At 55.5% G+C, this 17,862-nt stretch overlaps 1 protein-coding gene across 1 annotated transcript in view; it reads right to left on the reverse strand.

Moving 5' to 3' along the window:
- Positions 1–700: 700 nt before the first annotated feature.
- Positions 701–17,862, reverse strand: part of MYH7B (myosin heavy chain 7B) — a gene marked incomplete at its 3' end in the record, with an annotated part of 28,746 nt that continues 11,584 nt past the window's right edge. The window contains exons 13-42 of the mRNA XM_082491373.1: positions 17,744–17,862; positions 16,774–16,923; positions 16,263–16,433; positions 15,357–15,536; positions 15,137–15,269; positions 14,594–14,670; positions 13,049–13,136; positions 12,471–12,588; positions 11,722–11,845; positions 11,067–11,203; positions 10,365–10,620; positions 9,542–9,784; positions 8,966–9,142; positions 8,474–8,619; positions 7,803–7,893; positions 6,597–6,986; positions 6,032–6,158; positions 5,426–5,544; positions 4,983–5,179; positions 4,432–4,781; positions 3,761–3,885; positions 3,336–3,451; positions 3,019–3,211; positions 2,723–2,926; positions 2,488–2,613; positions 2,147–2,317; positions 1,722–1,826; positions 1,239–1,334; positions 937–1,074; positions 701–709 (exon numbers count right to left, since the gene is read on the reverse strand). Coding sequence (XP_082347499.1) covers positions 701–709; positions 937–1,074; positions 1,239–1,334; positions 1,722–1,826; positions 2,147–2,317; positions 2,488–2,613; positions 2,723–2,926; positions 3,019–3,211; positions 3,336–3,451; positions 3,761–3,885; positions 4,432–4,781; positions 4,983–5,179; positions 5,426–5,544; positions 6,032–6,158; positions 6,597–6,986; positions 7,803–7,893; positions 8,474–8,619; positions 8,966–9,142; positions 9,542–9,784; positions 10,365–10,620; positions 11,067–11,203; positions 11,722–11,845; positions 12,471–12,588; positions 13,049–13,136; positions 14,594–14,670; positions 15,137–15,269; positions 15,357–15,536; positions 16,263–16,433; positions 16,774–16,923; positions 17,744–17,862 — 4,676 coding nt within the window. The remainder of the gene's footprint in view (positions 710–936; positions 1,075–1,238; positions 1,335–1,721; positions 1,827–2,146; positions 2,318–2,487; positions 2,614–2,722; positions 2,927–3,018; positions 3,212–3,335; positions 3,452–3,760; positions 3,886–4,431; positions 4,782–4,982; positions 5,180–5,425; positions 5,545–6,031; positions 6,159–6,596; positions 6,987–7,802; positions 7,894–8,473; positions 8,620–8,965; positions 9,143–9,541; positions 9,785–10,364; positions 10,621–11,066; positions 11,204–11,721; positions 11,846–12,470; positions 12,589–13,048; positions 13,137–14,593; positions 14,671–15,136; positions 15,270–15,356; positions 15,537–16,262; positions 16,434–16,773; positions 16,924–17,743) is intronic.

Raw genomic sequence — 17,862 nt, forward strand, 5'->3', positions numbered from 1 at the left:
CGCTGGCATCAGCACAGGGCGCAGCGGGCTGCACACTGGGGCGGGGGGGGGGAGGCGGGACCCCTGTCACTAACATCCTTCTGGAAGTCTGCACTATCCCTATGGATTGCTGAGGTTCGTGCTGCCCGGATTAATGCCAATTTACTAACTGCAAATAAACATATTAAATGGAAACTATTAAAGAAATCTATTTTAAAGAAATGAGTGGAGATGTCTTTCTTTGCAGTCCCTTTGCCGAAGCCATAACGCCCCTCCCTCTGCCCTGTGGGACTGGAGTGAGGATTTTTGATGTTCTCCCCAGGAATGATGGTTTTGATGAGGTCTGCTCTACCGTCCGCCCTCACTCCAGTCCCCTGCAGCTGAGAGGTGGCTGAAGTGTTTTCATGGGAAGGGATGAGGAAAAGGCTCTTTTCCCAACCCCTCCCAAGGCCTGGAGCAAACCAGGGCACTAGTGCAGGGAGAGGGGAGGGCTGTGCCTCTGCTGCCTGGGAAAGATGTCCCCCAAGACCCCAGCTGCCCCCCACATCTCCCGCAGCCAAGGCCAGGGACGTGGTTACCCTGTGACAGACACAACAGAGCAAGTCCTGGCAGATCTACGTTTATTCACGTGGTGTGAAGCTGGCAGTGGCTGTTGCAGCCATTTGCCTTCAAGCCACAGCAGGCAGCTGGGGACAGGACAGGGCAGGCAACCGGGCTCCTGCTACTCGTGCTGGCAAAAAAAAACCAAACCCAAAAGGGCTTTGGTGAGACCCTGGGCCTGGAGGCAGGGAGCACCCTGCCACCCTTCAGGTCCTGGCAGTAGTGGTGGGTGAGGAGAGCAGTGCCACAGCAGCGCTGGGCAGGATGAGGCCATGGGCTGTACAGCTGCTGCGCTGGCTCCAGGGGTGGCAGGAGCCCCTGCCCGGCCTCCCCTGCCCCATGGCTGGGTGGGCTTACCTTGGAGGTGATGACCTCCCTGGTGCGGGCACGCAGCTTGTTGACCTGCGTCTCGGCAATGTCGGCACGTTCCTCAGCATCATCCAGCTCGTGCTGCACCTTGCGGTACTTCACCAGGTTGGAGTTGGCCTGCTGCTCCTGCACGGGGAGATGCGGGTGCATGGGACACAGCCAGGGACAGGTTGTGAGCTTCCTGTGACAGCTCATGGTCCTTTTCCCTTATGGCCATCCCAGGCTGCCCCCGGGAAGGGCAGCACTGTCTTCCACCCCCCGAGGAGAGCTGGATGGGGACAGGCACTTACCGCCTCCTCAAACTGGCGTTTGTAGCTCTTGACCTTGCTCTGCAGTTTGTCGATCAGGTCCTGCATTCGTGTCAGGTTCTTCCTGTCTTCCTCAGCCTGCAAGAGCCCTGGCCCCGTTAGCAGGACCCACCAGGCCCCCCAGCTTAGGCTCCGGCTGCCCCAATACCTTTATCAGGAGTCCCAGCGGTGCCAGAGCCCTTCACACACTGAAAGCATCAACCAACCCCGCTACCAGCCCCGTGTCCCCTGGTCCCCCAGCACCTAGCTTAGGAGGTGCCAGCAAAACGGCAAGACAGAGAGGCAGAGTAGGTGGTGGATGTTGGGACAGCAAGAAGCGCTGTCGGTCCCAGCACAGCGCCCAGAACAAGCCAGGGCAGGGCTGGGCTGGGGTGGGGGGTGTTGGATATCCAAGACAAGGAGCTGAGGACAGGGAGAGGCAGGCCAAGTCCTGCTGGGCTGGAGCTGCGCCCGGTGCTGCCGTACCTGGTAGCTCAGCTCCTTGATCCTCCGCTCGTACTTGCGAATGCCCTTCTGGGCTTCAGCCATCTTCTTCTGCTCCGTATCCAGCTCTCCTTCCAGCTCCCGCACCTGCGGGGGGGGTAGGGGCCAGCTCAGCGCTCCCCTCCCTCGCGCCAGCCCCAGCCCCGGCTGAGGTCAAATCACGGTCCCCACACCAGAGTAGCCACAGCCAAGGCTAAGCCACCCCAAGCAAAGGCACAGAGCTGGCCCCAGGCTTGCAGGTCCTCAGGGACTGCCCCTACTGCCCACGGTCCCCCTGTGGCACAGCATGGCCCCAGAGGGAGAGGGCAGTGCCAATGCCCTGCAGAGCCCAGTGCCACAGGGGCTGGGGCAGTGCCAGGAGCCCGCTCCTGCATGGCACAGCCGGGGATCTGCCCCTGCCACCTCACCCTGGCCTCCAGCTTCTGGATCTGCTTCTTGCCCCCCTTGAGAGCAATCTGCTCCGCTTCATCCAGGCGCATCTGCAGGTCCTTGATGGTCTGCTCCATGTTCTTCTTCATCCGCTCCAGGTGCGCACTCGTGTCCTGCTCTTTCTTCAGCTCCTCTGCCATCATGGCAGCCTGCAAGCCCAAGAGCACAGAGGCATCACCACGAGGCCTGGCAGCCCTGACAGACACAAGGGCACAGTGGAGAAGCTCTGAGAACCTCCCCTCTCCTCCCACCCACCAGCCCCACAGGGTGCTGGGCATCCTTGCCAAACCATACAGCACCATCCCCACCACGATCTTACATCTGTGATAGCCTTCTTCGCCTTCTCCTCAGCGTTGCGGCACTCCTGCACTGCATCCTCCACCTCGCTGCTCAGCTGTGAGATGTCGGTCTCCAGCTTCTTCTTTTGGTTGATCAGGCCCGTGTTCTGCAGACAGAGGAGGGTAGTGCCACAATGACCGGTCATTCAGCGTGGCCACCAGACAGGCTCCTGCTGCTCCAGGACCAGCAGAGACCAGGATCCAATGGTCCCTCACCTGGGAGTGGAGCAGGTTGACCCTCTCGGTGGCCTCCAGCAGCTCCTGCTCCGCCAGCTTCCTGCTCCGCTCTGCCTGCTCCAGCGCTGCCCGCAGCTCCTCCACCTCTGCCAGCAGCAGGTTGTTGCGGCGCTCCAGGGCAGCCGCCTGCTCCTTCAGGTCATCGTTGTGGCGTTGAGTGTCATCCAACTCGATTTGCAAGTCCTGCCGGGCAGTGTGGCGTCAGTGGGGGCAGGAAGGAACTGGGGCTGGCAGCAGGGACAGCACTGAGCCCATCCCACCCGTGGCCACCCAACCTTGATCTGGGCTTGGAGCTGGCGGCCGAGTTTCTGGAACTCGGCAGCCTGGCGGTTGGCGTGGCTCAACTGGATCTCCATCTCGTTCAGGTCTCCCTCCATCTTCTTCCTCAGACGGACAGCCTCATTCTTGGCCCGGGCCTCCGCATCCAGCGTGGCCTGCATGGAGTCCATGGCACGCTGGTGGTTGCGCCTGCAGGAGGACAATGCATCAGCTCCATCAGCCCGGGGACACCCACTCTGGGGCAGTGCTGTCAGGGCCATGGCGCCAGCTCTGCTCCTACAGCAACGGCCCAGCTTGTCCCCTCAGCACACACCTCAGGTTCTCAAACTCCTCGTCCTTCTCCGCCAGCTTCCTGTCCACATCAGCCTTGATCTGGTTCAGCTCCAGCTGGATGCGCAGTGTCTTGCTCTCCTCATGCTCCAGGGCTCCCTAGAAACAGTAGCAGCCATGAAAAGGTGGTTGCTGGGGGGGAACTCCCCAGCCACCCACCCCAGCCTGGCCTCTCCCCCCAGCCCAGAGCTATGGGGAGCAGCACAGGGGGAGTCACCACAGAGCCCTGCTGAGGTTTCACAACCCCCACGACCACGGACCAGGGGTTGCAGCCCAGCTCAGGACTGCCACCCTGTCAGCATGGTGTGGGTTGCTGCTTCAGCATTTTCTGGCCAGTGCTGCAGGGTGGGACGGGGGCTCTCAAGGGCAGCAGGGATGTGCAAGCATCAGTGGGAAACACAGACCCACCTCAGCCTCCTCCAGAGCTGCCTGGATATCACTCTTCTCACTTTCCAGGGCTTTCTTCAGCTTCTCCAGCTCATGGATGGTTTTGCCACTCAGACTGATCTGGTCGGTCAGATCAGCAATTTCCTCTGACAGGGACAGAAGGGCGTTTGGTCAGGACAGGGTTTGGAGAGCCAGCCCCATGCAGGTGACTTCCCCATCCCCTTGCCCAAGCTTGGTCCGTGTCCCCCCGGCCTCTTGGATCACAGCCGAGGTTGTGCTTGGGGAACAGGCACCAGCCCTCATTGCTGGGCTCTGCTGCGCTCCCCCATGGTCTGGGTGAAGGAGAGGCATAAGGACCCACGGAGACCTGCTTGTCCAAGAGCGACACCCCCAACCCAGCACCATGCCACAGCCATGGCACTCCTGGCAGCAAAACACGCACCATTTGCAAACAAGAGCCAAGTGACACTGCCCATCTGCCCGGTGTGCCCCCAGCAAGAGGGCAGGACACATGCTGCCTTCCTGGCTGGGCTGCTGCATCCCTCCAAGGAAGAAATGGGCCAAGCTTGGCTGAGCAGCAAGGTCTGCTCCCTGCCTACTTGTCCCACCACATGGCTGAGGACAGGGGAGCCACAGGCTGCCTGTGAGAGCAGGACAGAGAGCCCACAGGGAGAGCTTGAGCCCAGTCCTACCCTGCAGGTTCTTGTTCTCCCTCTTGAGGGTCTCCAGGTTGTCCAGGGACTCTTCGTAGGCATTCTTGAGCTTGAAGAGCTCCGTGCTCAGGCTGCGTGACTCCTTCTGTGATGCCTCTAGCTCTGCCTGGGTCTCCTCATACTTCTGCTTCCACTCTGCCAGGATCCTGTCAAAGTTGCGCTGCTTCTTGTCCAGGGCAGCGCAGGCCGAGTTGGCGCGCTCCAGGTCCACTGAGAGGTCCTCGATCTCTGTCTGCAGCCGGTGCTTGGTCTTTTCCAGTGAGGAGCACTTGGCGTGGGCAGCCTCCACTGCCTCCTCCGCCTCCTGCAGCCGGATGGCCAGCTTCTTCCTGCCAATGGCAGCAAGGGATTAGCACTTCCAGCCCAAGTGTCATCCCACCCCACTGCTCTGAGGAGAGGAGGCCACAGCCTGCCCAAACAGCCCCAAGTCCAAGCAGGAGGGTACAGCCTCACCCTGGGGTCTGGGAAAGCCCCATCCTTGAACAGAAGCCTGCCACCTGCAAGGAACAGACTCCTGCCATGAGACTCACTTGGCTTCCTCCAGCTCCTCTGTCCTCTGGATGGCATCTGTCTCGTACTTGGTTCTCCACTGGGCTACTTCTGCATTGGCCTTGGACAAGTTCCTCTGAAGCTCACTCTTGGCCTCCACCTCCTCCTCATACTGCTCCCGCAGCAGGTCACAGTCATGCCGGGAGGCTTGCAGGGCATGGGCCAGGGCGTTCTTGCTCTGAGGAAGTGGGAGCTCATGAGAGGAGCAGCTGGCCCCAGTCTCCAGGATATGGGCCATGGCACCAGGATTGGGGGCAGTGGGAAGGAACTTCTGTTTTTTCCAGGCTAGGAGCTGCCTTTGGGACTCCTGTGTGCAGGGTGTGTCCCGCCTCCCCAGTCCAAGAATCTGGGCCACTGCCACAGTGGGACATGTCCCATTCCCTGAGACCTGTGTCACTCAGAGATCAGCCAGAAGAAGCCTCACCTTGGTCTCTTCCTCCAGCTGCCTCTTCAGTTCCTCAATGTTCTGTGTGAATGAGGTCTTGCCGCGGCTCAGCTGGTTGATGAAGGACTCCTTCTCCTCCAGCAGCCGACTCAGCTCCCCTGGGTTCAAACAGAGCCAAACCAGCTACTTTAGGGCCTAAATCCTTCCATCCACATTATCCCACATCCCCCAGAGCCTGTGTCCTTCAGCTGCATGGAGACCTCCAGCAGTCCCAGCTGTATCCCCACCCAGGCAAGCTGGGGCCCATGGGCAGAGGTGGACTCCAGCAGCTAAAGGTGAAGTAGGCCAGCTAGGAACCCCTCCTTCTGATGCCCGAGACCACAGCACATCCCCCAGCACAACTAGCACCACCACAGAGGTCCTCTTCCTTGCCAAGCTATACGACACTTCTGCGAGGCCTGAGTGGAGGCACCACACAGCCATCCCACTCCCCTCCACTCCAGATGGAGCTCCTAATATCTTTTTTTGTCCATGGGAGAAGCAGGACAGCCTGCCTGGCTGAATCACGGCTCCCCCACTCAGATGCCCCAGTGCAAGACCAGCCCCAGGGCAGCTACATGTCCCCTGGCTGCCACCCCCACCTACCATTCTCGGTCTGCAGCCTGCCCCGCTGCGTGTTCACGTCGGTCAGTTGTCGCTGCAGCTCATCCACTTTGGACTTGGCCTCACTCAGCTGATCCTCGTAGGTGCGGCACAGCTTCTCGGCACTGGCCTGCACACACCGAGCAAAGCCTGTGTGAGACCCAGCGCTGCCCGGAGAGCACTGCCATCCCAGGAGGGACTCAGTGACTGCACCACCCTGGGACCTCGCTGCCCTCCTCGGCTGATCCCATGTGCACACAAAGCAGAGAGCAGAACCCTCCCAGAGCTTTTGTGCCTCTGCTAAGCCAACAGTGGCTCTCTGCAATCAGTCTCCCAGGAAATGTCTTCCCAGATCCTCCAGATTCAACTAGGACAAGCAAAGCCTCCTGCAAGCACTGCCATAGTGACACAGGGACAAGCTATACCTAGTGAAAACGAGGGACTGTGCCACGGGAAAGAGCTACCTTAGACAACGTGTCATGGACGTGGCTGTGCTGAACACACTGCAACCAGTTGCACTGATGTTCACAGAAGAGCTGAACCTGCCCCGCACAGAACCAGTGCTCACCTTGTTCTTGGTGAGATATTCAATGTTGGATGTTAGGTCATCCACCTCCATCTTCATCTCACTCTTCTCCTTCTCCAGCTTCTGCTTGACGCGCTGCAGGTTGTCAATCTGCTCGCTCAGCTCCGCCACACTGTCTGCGTGCTTCTTCCGCAGAGCAGCCGCTGTGGACTCGTGCTGCAGGGTTGCCTCCTCCAGGTCCCGCCGCAGCTTCAGGAATTCTGCTTCCCGCTTCTTGTTCATCTCCAGCTGTGTGGCTGTTGCCCCACCGGCCTCCTCCAGCCGCTCACTCAGCTCCTCCAGCTCCCGTGACACTTCTGCCCGCTGCTTCTCCACCTTAGCTCTGGCAGCACGCTCAGCCTCCAGCTCCTCCTCCAGCTCCTCAATGCGGGCCTGGCAGAGACAGAATAAGGCAAAACCTGGTGAAGCTCTGGCATCTTTGCTCTCCACAATGGAGCAAAGTGTCTCAGCCTCCTCTGATGAGGAGACACTTTGCAAAGTGTCTCAGCCTGGAGAAGAGAAGGCTCCAGGGAGACCTTAGAGTGACCTTCCAGTATCTAAAGTCTAAAGGGGGCCTACAGGAGAGCTGGGGAAGGACTTTTTACAAGGGCATGTAGTGATAAGGCGAGGGGGAAGGGCTTCAAACTGGAACAAGGTAGATTTAAATTAGATATTAGGAAGAAACTTTTCCCTGTGAGGGCGGTGAGCCCCTGGCGCAGGTTGCCCAGAGAAGCTGTGGCTGCCCCATCCCTGGAGGTGTTCAAGGCCAGGTTGGACGGGGCTTGGAGCAACCTGGGCTGGGGGGAGGTGTCCCTGCCCAGGGCAGGGGAGTGGGAACTCGATGATCTTCAAGGTCCCTTCCAACCTAAACCATTCTGTGATTCTATGATTCTGTGCTGGGGAGCAACAAGCCACCAGCCTGGAGCAAATACTTGGGCTGTTTTGTGACTTTTGGAGGCAGGTATGCCTGGTGCTCCTTGGTAGTCTGTTTTGCAGAGCCTCTGCTCTCCTCTGGACGCTGCCATCAGTCCACCACACTTTGGCAGAGGGCTTTGCTTATGCTACAAATGACAGCTTTTTTCTTCACTTCTCTGCCAAGGAGACGCTCCTGTGCTCAGGGAGGGACTGGCCCACAGAGATTCTCCAACACGTTACGTCTGATGGAAATTTAGGACTCCTGGACTGTGAGAACAGTTCTTCCCACCATACCTGGAGCTCCTTGATCTTCTTCTGCAGCTGGGCCTCAGTCACTTGCCCATCTTCAATCCTTGAATTCAGTTGACTCATTTCAAAGTCTTTCCTGTACAGAAAGAAGGCAGAGCGTTTGGTCAGACAAATGCTGTCCTGCCAAGTCCCTCTGGCTCCTGAGCCAGAGGAAAACTGTTCCCTGCGCCCACATCCAGAGGACAAACCAACCAACCCACATAGGAAGAGACTGTAGGGGTAAGAAGCGGTGCATGGACTACTCTGAGGGAGGCTTAAAGGGGACTCTGGCTCTGAGGTTTTCCCTGTGAGGTCCCTAGGTGTTGTTCTCCAGTTCCCCAGTGAGAATGGGGCACAAGTGATGAAGTCTGTACTTGTAGCTGATGTCCCAGCTCTGCGTTAGGATCCTGCCAGACAAGTCTCTCCTCTCCAATCCCACATACAGAGGAAGCTCCATAACACCCTGATCTATTAGTCAGTGCAGCTGACCAGCTCCTCAGCATCTCTGCATAGTACCCAGGAATACCAAGCCCTCATTTTGCCTGGACTGATCACACCAGCAGTGCTCGAAGCCACATCCCATTAGCCCCTGCAGAGGCAACATGTCCACCTGATTTAGAGGTGGGCACTGTCCTAGCAGAGTAAGCACACCGCCCAGGCACGTAGCACACACTTACTTTTTGAGTTTCTCTTCCAGCTGCTGTTTGTCATTCTCCAGATCCATTACAGACTCTTGTGTCAGCTTCAGGTCTCCTTCAAGCTTCCTCTTTGCTCTTTCCAGGTCCATGCGGACTTTCTTTTCTTGTTCAAGAGAGCTTTCCAGCTGGAGAATGAAGGGAGACAGGCTAGGCAGTGAAAGGACCCTCTGTAGCCCCAACCTTCCCCATGTCCATTGCTGTGGGAACTTCACCCAGCCCTGAGATCCAGAGCTGTTGCCTAGTTTGTCTCCAGTCCCATTACCTCAGCCCAGGACTGCTCTCCATGGGGTACTCTGGACCACCTCTTGGTTCAGGGGCAGTTTATCAATGGGGTTATTCATTAACTGGACATAATAAAAGGAGATTTGATAATGATCCCACCCTCCAGATACTCTTCAGGGATACCCTTTGGGCTTTTCTGGAGGTTGGCTCAAACCTTTCTCACTTCACTGTCACTGGCTTATGACTCACATCATCCACTTGCTGCTCCAGTTTGACCTTGGCTTTAGTCAGTGTGTTGACCTTATCTTCCTCAGCCTGCAGGTCATCCAGAGCTTGCTGATGGGCCTCTTGCAGTGCTTTCTTCTCTTTCGTCAGCTTGGCAATGATCTCGTCCAGAGCAGCCATCTCTTCGATCAGGTTTTTAACCTAGATCAGTGGGGTTGAAAATTAAGTGCATCTTTTCAGAAACAGGGGAAGCAAAGCTAATACAGCAGCCTGACCCATGAAAGGCAGGAGTCCATGATCAACAGCAGCTTGGGACCACAGCAGCTGCCAGCCCCTCTCCCCTTGGCCAAGCTGGTTCCACCAGATGGCTTGCCAATGCCCCAGATCATTTGCCGTTGCACAGAACCCTTTGCCCATACCACTCCTGTGCAATGAGACAGGACACCAGAAGGGTTTGTCCTCTCCCACACCTTTTTGTGCTCTGCCTTGCCTCAGCTCCCACACACCAGCAGCCTTGTCCCTGCCGTTTCTCTTTGGTGCCCCCACAACCACTGAGGTTCCTGGGCAATGAGGCTGTACTCTGCAGGGAGGGTGAATTACCTTGTTCTCTGTGGCATGCTTCTCCTTCTCCACCTTGGCCAGCGTGATCTCCAGGTCATCAATGTCCTTCTTAAGCTCTGCACACTCATCCTCCAGCTTGCGTCTCTTGGCGGTGAGGTCTGAGTTCATCTCCTCCTCATCCTCCAGACGCTCCGTCAGCTCCTTCACCTTGGCCTCCAGCTGGATCTTGGACTTGATCAGCAGGTCACAGCGTTCTTCTGCATCTGCCAGGTTGTCTTGCTCCTGGGACAGACACAGGAGAGCCAGTGCTCATACACTGCCCCAGGAGCGTACCAACAGGCTCTCAGCCATGCTACCCTGGCCCAGAGCTGAAGCTCTCCTTGTGGAAGGGGCAGAGCAAGCAAAGGTGCTCAGGTGTACAAAAAAGACAGTTCCAGTCACTGCATATCTTCAAGGGCCATGGGAGGACAACTAACACTAACCAGGGCCAAAGAGCTAATTGTAACTAAATTTTCCAGAGGAAGGAAACACTGGACTAACGCTTCCTCGTGCGGAAATGGCACAGATTAGCCACAGCCTGGCGAGCAAACATTCCCATCCCTCCCACCCCAATGTGAGGAGATCACCCTTTCCAGAGCCAGGGGAGCATGAATCCCCATGGCAGCCCTGAGATGGCAAGTGTGTAACATCATTGTTTCAGGTTTGCACCAAGTCCAGCATTGCAATTCAAACAGATTGTGGCAATGAGGGGGGTTTCAGAACTGCAGGAAGCTGAAGGAGGGATCTAGCATGCTCTGCTCCTTCTTCTACCCACAGATTCTGCATTATCTTTACACTTCAATAGAGAGGGTGAAGCACTCACTGCCTGCAGCTGGAGAGCCAGGTCATTCTTCTCCTGGATCATGGAGACCTGCTTCTCTTCCAGCTCCTTCCTCTTAGCCTCAGACTTTTCCAGAGCCTCCTTCAGCTTCTGGAACTCCTCCTTCAGGTTGGACATTTCCTTCTCAGTCTGAGCAGACTTGAGTAAAGGCTTGATCTTGAAGAACAGCTTCATCCAGGACCAGTTCTTAACAGCATTGAAGGCCCGGATGTTCCACTGAATGGTATAGAGGGCTTCCCTGGAGGGATAAAAGCATAGCATCATCATGGGTGTAGATTCCCCACCTCTCATCCTTACTGCAGCAAACGCCTGGCTTTTGCAGGCCTAGACATGGCTCTATTCTCCACCAGGAGGGCAAATGGCAGTATGTTGGATGAATGGCACGTTGTCCACACACTGTAGTGGCCCTAGTGGGATGGGTAGTGTGGCCTGGCTGTCAAGTTTCCTCACCCTACATTCCTCCAAATCTTCTAGTGGAAGCCAAAGGCTCCTCCCACCTAGATACACTGACCCTCCCTACCAGGCCCACACCAGAGTTCTGGCAGGTCTGCCTCCATCCCGTCAGGTCAGGGTCTTACCCAACCACTGCCAGCCATAGGCAAGCCCCACAGGTCAAACCCATTGAAATGTGCAGAAGCAACAAGGAGAGATGCTCACAAATGTCTGCCTCCCCCCCAGCTCTACCTCCTGCTGATGATCTTCTGATACTCAATGCGCATGAGGTGCCCACGGATTCTGGCCTGCAGCATGGTCAGGATCTTGGCCAGACGTTCATCTCGCATCTCTTCCAGCAAGCCCAGCAAACCAGCCTTGAAAAATACCTGCAGGCAAGAGAGTGAGAACAGAGTCAACACCAAAGAGGACACAGGGCTCAGGAGTAACATAACCTGTCAGGCAGACCCGGGCTACCTGTGGCCAAAGGAGGAATACACAGAGCAATGAGGGCTACATGCTGCAGGTTTAGGTGCCCCCCTGAACGGGCACACACCCATGCTCTGCACTGGTTGGAGGTGCACCCACACAAGGCATAGGCACAGCTGGGCACCACATCTCCCTGCCTGCGCACATCCCCTCGCATGCCCCCGCAGGGACTAGCTGCTGTGTTGGGTAGGAGGAGATCGGGTGGCAGCGACCTTCTGCTCAGACCTGTTTCTTCCAAGCCTGTTTCTTCCTCTGCCCTCCTCAATCCCTTCAAGGGCCACACTCAACCTGCAGAGCACAGGGCTTCAGCAGGGCTGTGGCCAGGCAGAGAGCAAGCTGGGCACAGAGAGTAAACTGTGGTTGCAGAGAGATAGGAGGGGCAATGTCTCTCTGCCAAGGACCAGCTGCCTGGTCTCACCTTGGTATGACCAAACTTGTACTGCGAGTGATCCAGTTCCAGGGAGCTCAGCAGCTTCTCTGTGGCCTTTCTGCTGTCCACAAACTTGTCATCTGGAATGGCTGCTGGATTCAGGATACGGTAGCTGCAGTGACAAAGCACAGGGAGGACATGCAAGAGAACCCCAACACAGTTGATGGGTCCATCATCATCCCTGAACCCCACTCATGCCAAATGCCCCTGGGAGCGCATTGCTTCAGCTCAGGCTGGAGCCACATATGAACCAGGAGCTCCAGGGTGCAGTATGGGCTCTTCTGCAGAGCAGACACCAGGGAACCCTGCCAGATCTTAGTCCCTGAACACAAGGAAGGCTGTGCAAGAGGAGGCCATTGGCTTCACCATGCCTGGTCAGGCCCAGGCCAAGCAGGGTGGATGGGACCAGCCTGGAGAACGGTAAGGATCCCAAGGGCAGAGAGAAATCTGAGCCAGGATCAGAGGACCTGAGCCTTGCCACCATCCACCTGCACCAGCCCTGCATTCAGTATCTCAAACATCACCTGCCCTGCTGTCTCATCGTGTCTGGCACCAAACTATCCACGTCTGGCACCACAGAGCCAGCAGCAGAGCTATCCCAGGCTGTGCACGCACTGGGCATATTGTGGTGGTTCAGACCAGCCCTGCACAAGCTGGGGAACAGGTCAAAAACAGTGCAAGTCTGTCGCCCGTCAGAATACGTGTGGGTTGCTGGGCAAGGAAGAAGATGGAATTACCGCTGCTTGAAGTCTGCGTAGAGGATCCTGTTGGGAAATCCCTTACGGCAGATACGGATACCTTCTAGGACACCGTTACATCGCAGCTGGTGCAGCACCAGGAAGGCATCCATGGCTCCTATGGGTGAGAACAAAGATGGAGCAGACACTCAGCCCAAGAGGACAGGGGAAACAGAGCTGCAGCATGGGTCTGAACTCTGGAAACAGCCCATGGTTTTGAACACAGGTGTCAACCTGTCCTGCAGGTCTATACTGAGCACCAGTGTAGCAGCTGGGGCCCCAGATGGTGGAAGTCAGCCTGAAAGACTCATCCGTGCCTGCTGTTATACACAAGTGCAAGGCAGCCCAACCACCAGTGCACAGCCAAACTGGAAGCCTGGCATAACTCATTCTCCCCAGTGCAGGAGACTGTCACGGGTCACAGGGGTTTCCACACCGAGATGGGCCAGGTCTCAGCAGCAGCAAAACTGCTGCAAGAAAAGGGTTGGGGAGAAGGTGGGTGCAAGAGTCCCTGCCAGCTCCCACATGTGGATGCCACCCAAGGGAACTGCCAGGGTGCTCTCTCAGTCCTCACATACCTGGTGTCTTTGTCTCATTCGGGATGATGCAGCGGACAAAGTGGGGCTGAGTGGAGCGCAGGTTGGTCATCAGCTTGTTGAGATTCTCCTGTAGGGCAGACACGGGGGATGAGGCATGAAGCGACAGCTCTGCTTCCCTACAACACTCCTCTCCAGCCCCTTCCCCCCACAGGCAGGGAGAGAGCGGACACTGAGAGCCCCTTACCACTCTTCATGAGAGGGGGAATCCCCTTCTGCTTGGCTGCTCTCTGTGCAGCCCTGTAGCAGGACCACTGCCTTCTGCCAGGGTGGGAGCAATGGCAGAGGGGACTGGGCTGGCACACATGCCAAACGGCATCTGCAGGTTTTGCTATGCCAGAGAGGTGCCAGCTGCTTCCCAAGTATTTGTAGGTAAGGTTTTGCTGCAGGGGTGAGCCAGGAACAGAGGACTGAGCATATTTCTGGTTTACAGCTCTGCTGCTGTCCATCAGTCCTGCCCTCAGCACCCTGCAAATCTGGTGCTGGTATCCACAGTGCCATCTCTTTAGGTTCTCCCTGTACCCCCACAGTGCTGCCCGTGCCCCTTGGCTGAGACAGGGGGTCCTGCTTATCCAGCCTGCGCCTCCTTTTCTCTCCAAGGCAGGGCTCAAGCCAAGACGTGGCCCTGCCTTTTCTTGTGGGAAAGGCATCTGTGCCCTCGATCTTTCCAGGCTGCCTTCACCCGCTCCTACAGGATCAGCCTGTCCAGGACCAGCTCGGGGAAGGGAACGCCTTCCCACAGCTCCATGTCATCATGGGGCAACTTCTCGCCACAGACATCTTTCCCCAAGGCTTGTGACTGCCCAGGAGGAAGAAAGTCACACATCTTCCCGAACAGGGGCTCTGACACAAGCTCTGCCCTCTTTGAGCACCCTGTCACCACAAGGCTCTCAGGGCAGGACACAGCTTTGGGCTCACACACCCCTCTGTGCTGTTTTCCAGTTGCTTAAGCTCTGGGGTGGACAAATAACTCCTGTGGCGAGCATGGGAATAGGGGTGCATGTGAAGTAGCTCAGGTCACTTCCCTGGACAGGACAGCAGAGAGCTGCCTGCTCAGAGACCTGTAAGATCCTCCTCCATTTTCTTCTGCCCAAAGGCTGTCCTTCCCGCCGACAAGAATGAGGAGAGAAGTAGCACAGACTTAAAGTGATGTTCATGTAATACATTATCTAAACATCACTACAAGTCTTAACTGCCGCTCTCTCAAAGGTGAAGGAGCTGCTGGGCAGCACAAGCATCACGCGGGCAGAAGCAGCACAAGCCCCAGCTCAAAGGGAGCCATCGCTCTCCCAGCCTGGAGCCTCGTGTCCCTCCCTAGCAGCATGGGCACAGGGCTGGGACTCTGCCAGGCACAGGTCTCTTGCCCAGGAATGAGAGGGTGTTAGGAGCTTTTGCCTAGTAGTGGTTCCTCAGGAGCCCTGGTGGTCCTTCAGGCCCCAGGAGCTCTTGTGCAAGATACCCCAGAGTCTTGGTAGGGAAGTGGGACAGATAGCGGGACACTGAGCATGCTTCCTGGCTGGCTCTTACCTTATGCAGCTGCGACACTGTTTGGAAAGAAGCTGCCTTTTTACGTTTCTCCTTGGTCCCTGGCTTGTGAGGTTCCTCTGTTGGGTTGAAATATTGATTAATTACATCAGCAAAGCATCTGCTCAGCTTGGAGAACTCAGAAGCACCCACCCGTGAAACTCCCATAGTGCCTTGCTGCAGAGCACAGCCACAGACCACCAAAAACATCTCCCACAGCACCCAACTCTTGGGTGTTGCTCCTCAGCTTTTGGTACCAGGGGACCCCTTCACACATCCCAGGTCACAGGGCCACCAGGACAGCTCTACAGCACCACACAAGCTCAGCCTGGTTGTAATCACCTGCCTAAAGCCCCTAGGTCAACACTGCACGTCCAGAGCACCCACCTACCCAGGTCAGAGAGGTTTTTAGGGGTCAGTGTGGGTCTTTGCCCAGGCTGCTAGGTGCAGGAATGTTGCACCAACAGTCGGATGTGGGGGTAAGGAGACTTTGCTGCAAAGGGAGAGAGAAACTGAGGTAAAAAAAAGGGTGAGGTTGTTCCTCACCTGAAGTAGAGCCCACATAGTTCTCATAGAGGGAGGCCAGGAGCTTGTTTTGGGATTTTTGGAAGACGGACACCACTGTCTCATTCAGGGGGTCCTTGTTCTTGTCCAGCCAACCAATGATGTTGTAAGGCACCTGTCACCAGAGGAGAGAGACAAAGGTAAGAACAGCCCTGCAAGCGGGAAGGTCTGAATGCTGTGGAAGAGCTGACAAGAGACATACCACACCAGCATAGTGCACCAGCTCAAAGTGGGCCTCGTATTTGCGCTTTTTATCCGGCCGGGGCTTCTGGAAGTTGGGTGACTTCCCAATGTGGTTGTCATAGAGCTTGGCTTTGAATGACATGTCGGAGGCTTTTGGGAACATGCACTCCTCTTCGAGGATGGACAGGATTCCCAGTGGCTACAGGGAGAAGGTGGTATAAAGAGGTTTGAGCTCAGTGTTGCTATGTCCCATCCCAGAATGGGGGTTCTCTGTGCCACTGAGTAAGGTGAGGCAAGGCTTCACTTGAGAGACCTCATCCTCATTCAGGCAAATGTTGCAAGACATTGACCATGGGGCAAGCTATCACAGGGGTATTCCAGGCTGAATCTGACCTCCAGCCAGTCAGAGTGGCACTGGCCAGGCCTGCCAGACATGGGAGGGTTGCCCAGTTCCATCAGTTTGTGGGGAAGGGGAGGTCCTCTCCAGTATCCTGACAGGTTTTCTCCTTTCCAAAAAAAGTGAGTTTCTTCCATGCAATGGTGAAAATCATTTATACAAGCTGCTCAGAATCAGCAAGTAAGAGGCACTTACTCAAGTAAGAGGCACTGAGGGGCAGCAACTGGGTAAGAAAAAAGGGGCAGAGATCACTGTTCTCTAGAGGAAAAGGCTGCACCATGTTTTGTGGCTCACCACTGGGCAGGAACAGAATTTCCATGGTTTCAAACAGTCAAAATTTACGTCAAAAAGTGCTCAATGGTCTGGAGGCTCTGAGCTGTATGTGAGGCGAAAACAAAGTTGGGCACTTGCCACTGACTGGGGAGCGAATAATTTAATTTCTGGTAGAAGAGCACCCCTCGCTGTTCCAGTCTTGCAAACAAGCCACCTACCAGAAGTACCGTTCCTGTGCCCTGACTCATGCTTTACCTTCTCAATCAGGTCGATGCAAGCCTGCAGGTCCAGGCCAAAGTCAATGAAGACCCATTCGATGCCTTCCTTCTTGTATTCTTCTTGCTCCAAGACAAACATGTGGTGGTTAAAGAACTGTTGCAGCTTCTCATTGGTGAAGTTGATGCACAGCTGCTCAAAGCTGTTGAACTGTAAGAACAAAACAAACCTGCATCAGAAGGAAGAGCTCCAGACATGAAGGGATTCACTCTTCTGCTTTGTCTGGGTGTGAAGAGTGATCTTTCCTAGGCTCAGCTGGATTGCTACTAGAGGAGGTAGCCAGGAATCATTGGACATGTGCCCACAGCAATGTTAGAACAGTCCTTGTGAGCTGCCCGTTTGCTCCAGATAAATTAATTTAGACAAGAGCTCTTTTTCTTATCAAGGCCAGCAGTTTCTTGGAGGAGATGGAGCTGTCAGACACTAGGGGACTGAGCTGTCTAGCTACAGCATTCCCCCAAACCCATTGCAGGGGGCCTGCAGAACTCACGTCAAAGATCTCGAAGCCTGCAATGTCCAGTACTCCGATGAAGAACTGTCTTGCCAGCTTGGTGTCTAGGGTCTTGTTGATCCGAGTCACCAGCCACTTGAACATGCGGTCATAGGTGGCTTTAGCCAGGGCTCCCACAGCATAGACAACCTGCCAAAGCAAATCATAGAGCAGGTCATGGGCACTTATCCTTCTCCCTGCTTTTGAAGGAGCTAGAGGCCAAAGAAGAGAGCTCCTCTTGGCACATAAAGGACAGACAGACAGATCCACAGAGTTCATGGTTACAGTATATGCTCCAAGATTAGTTTTCATGTTCTCACAAGTGTGTTCTTGTGTCCCTGGCCTGGTCTTAGCCTCTAAGATCTTAGGATACAGATTCAGACTAAAGTGATATTTTCAGAAGCCTTGTGCACAGCAGGAGCCTACAGCTCACTTTGGATAAGACACTGGCTCTTAAGGTCCTCTTGAATTTTACTCAAGGACTGGCTTGCAGTATTCTGGCCAGGTTTGGGTTCCTAACTGTGATGTGGCTGGAATCTGACAAGACACATTTTTGGTACATATGAGTCTCCCACAAGATCAGTTTAGATGAGTTTTAGATAAGTATTAGATGAGTTTTATACTTTCCAGAGCTGAACTCTTCATGGGAGTGTGACTGTTTCTGAAGCAGATCCATAGAAACTGGACCTCTTCTGGCTGTGATCCAACCCACATTTCAAAGATACTGAACTGAACCTCCAGCCTTGATTAATATCCAAAGTTATCTGTCAGCTTTGCCACCAAATTCCCTAGCTGCTGAAAGCCTGTAACTGTGGATACATCTTCTCATGCTGCTCTGAGTCTTCTCTGAAACACAAGAGAGTGAATTGAAGCACCAGTTGCCATGTACACAGAACATTACACAATGGACCTGCCTGCAGAGGAGTCACATACCAGCGTGAGCAGGGAGCTGGCGTCCTGGCACACTCACCTGTTCCACGTTCTGACCTTTGGTCACATACTCATTGCCCACTTTCACACGAGGGTGGAGCAGCCCCTTGATGAGGTCAGCTGAGCTGACTCCCATGAGGTAGGCAGCTTTGTCAGCAC

Source organism: Vanellus vanellus (assembly GCF_965231255.1).
Source record: "Vanellus vanellus genome assembly, chromosome: 15".
NCBI lineage: Eukaryota > Metazoa > Chordata > Aves > Charadriiformes > Charadriidae > Vanellus > Vanellus vanellus.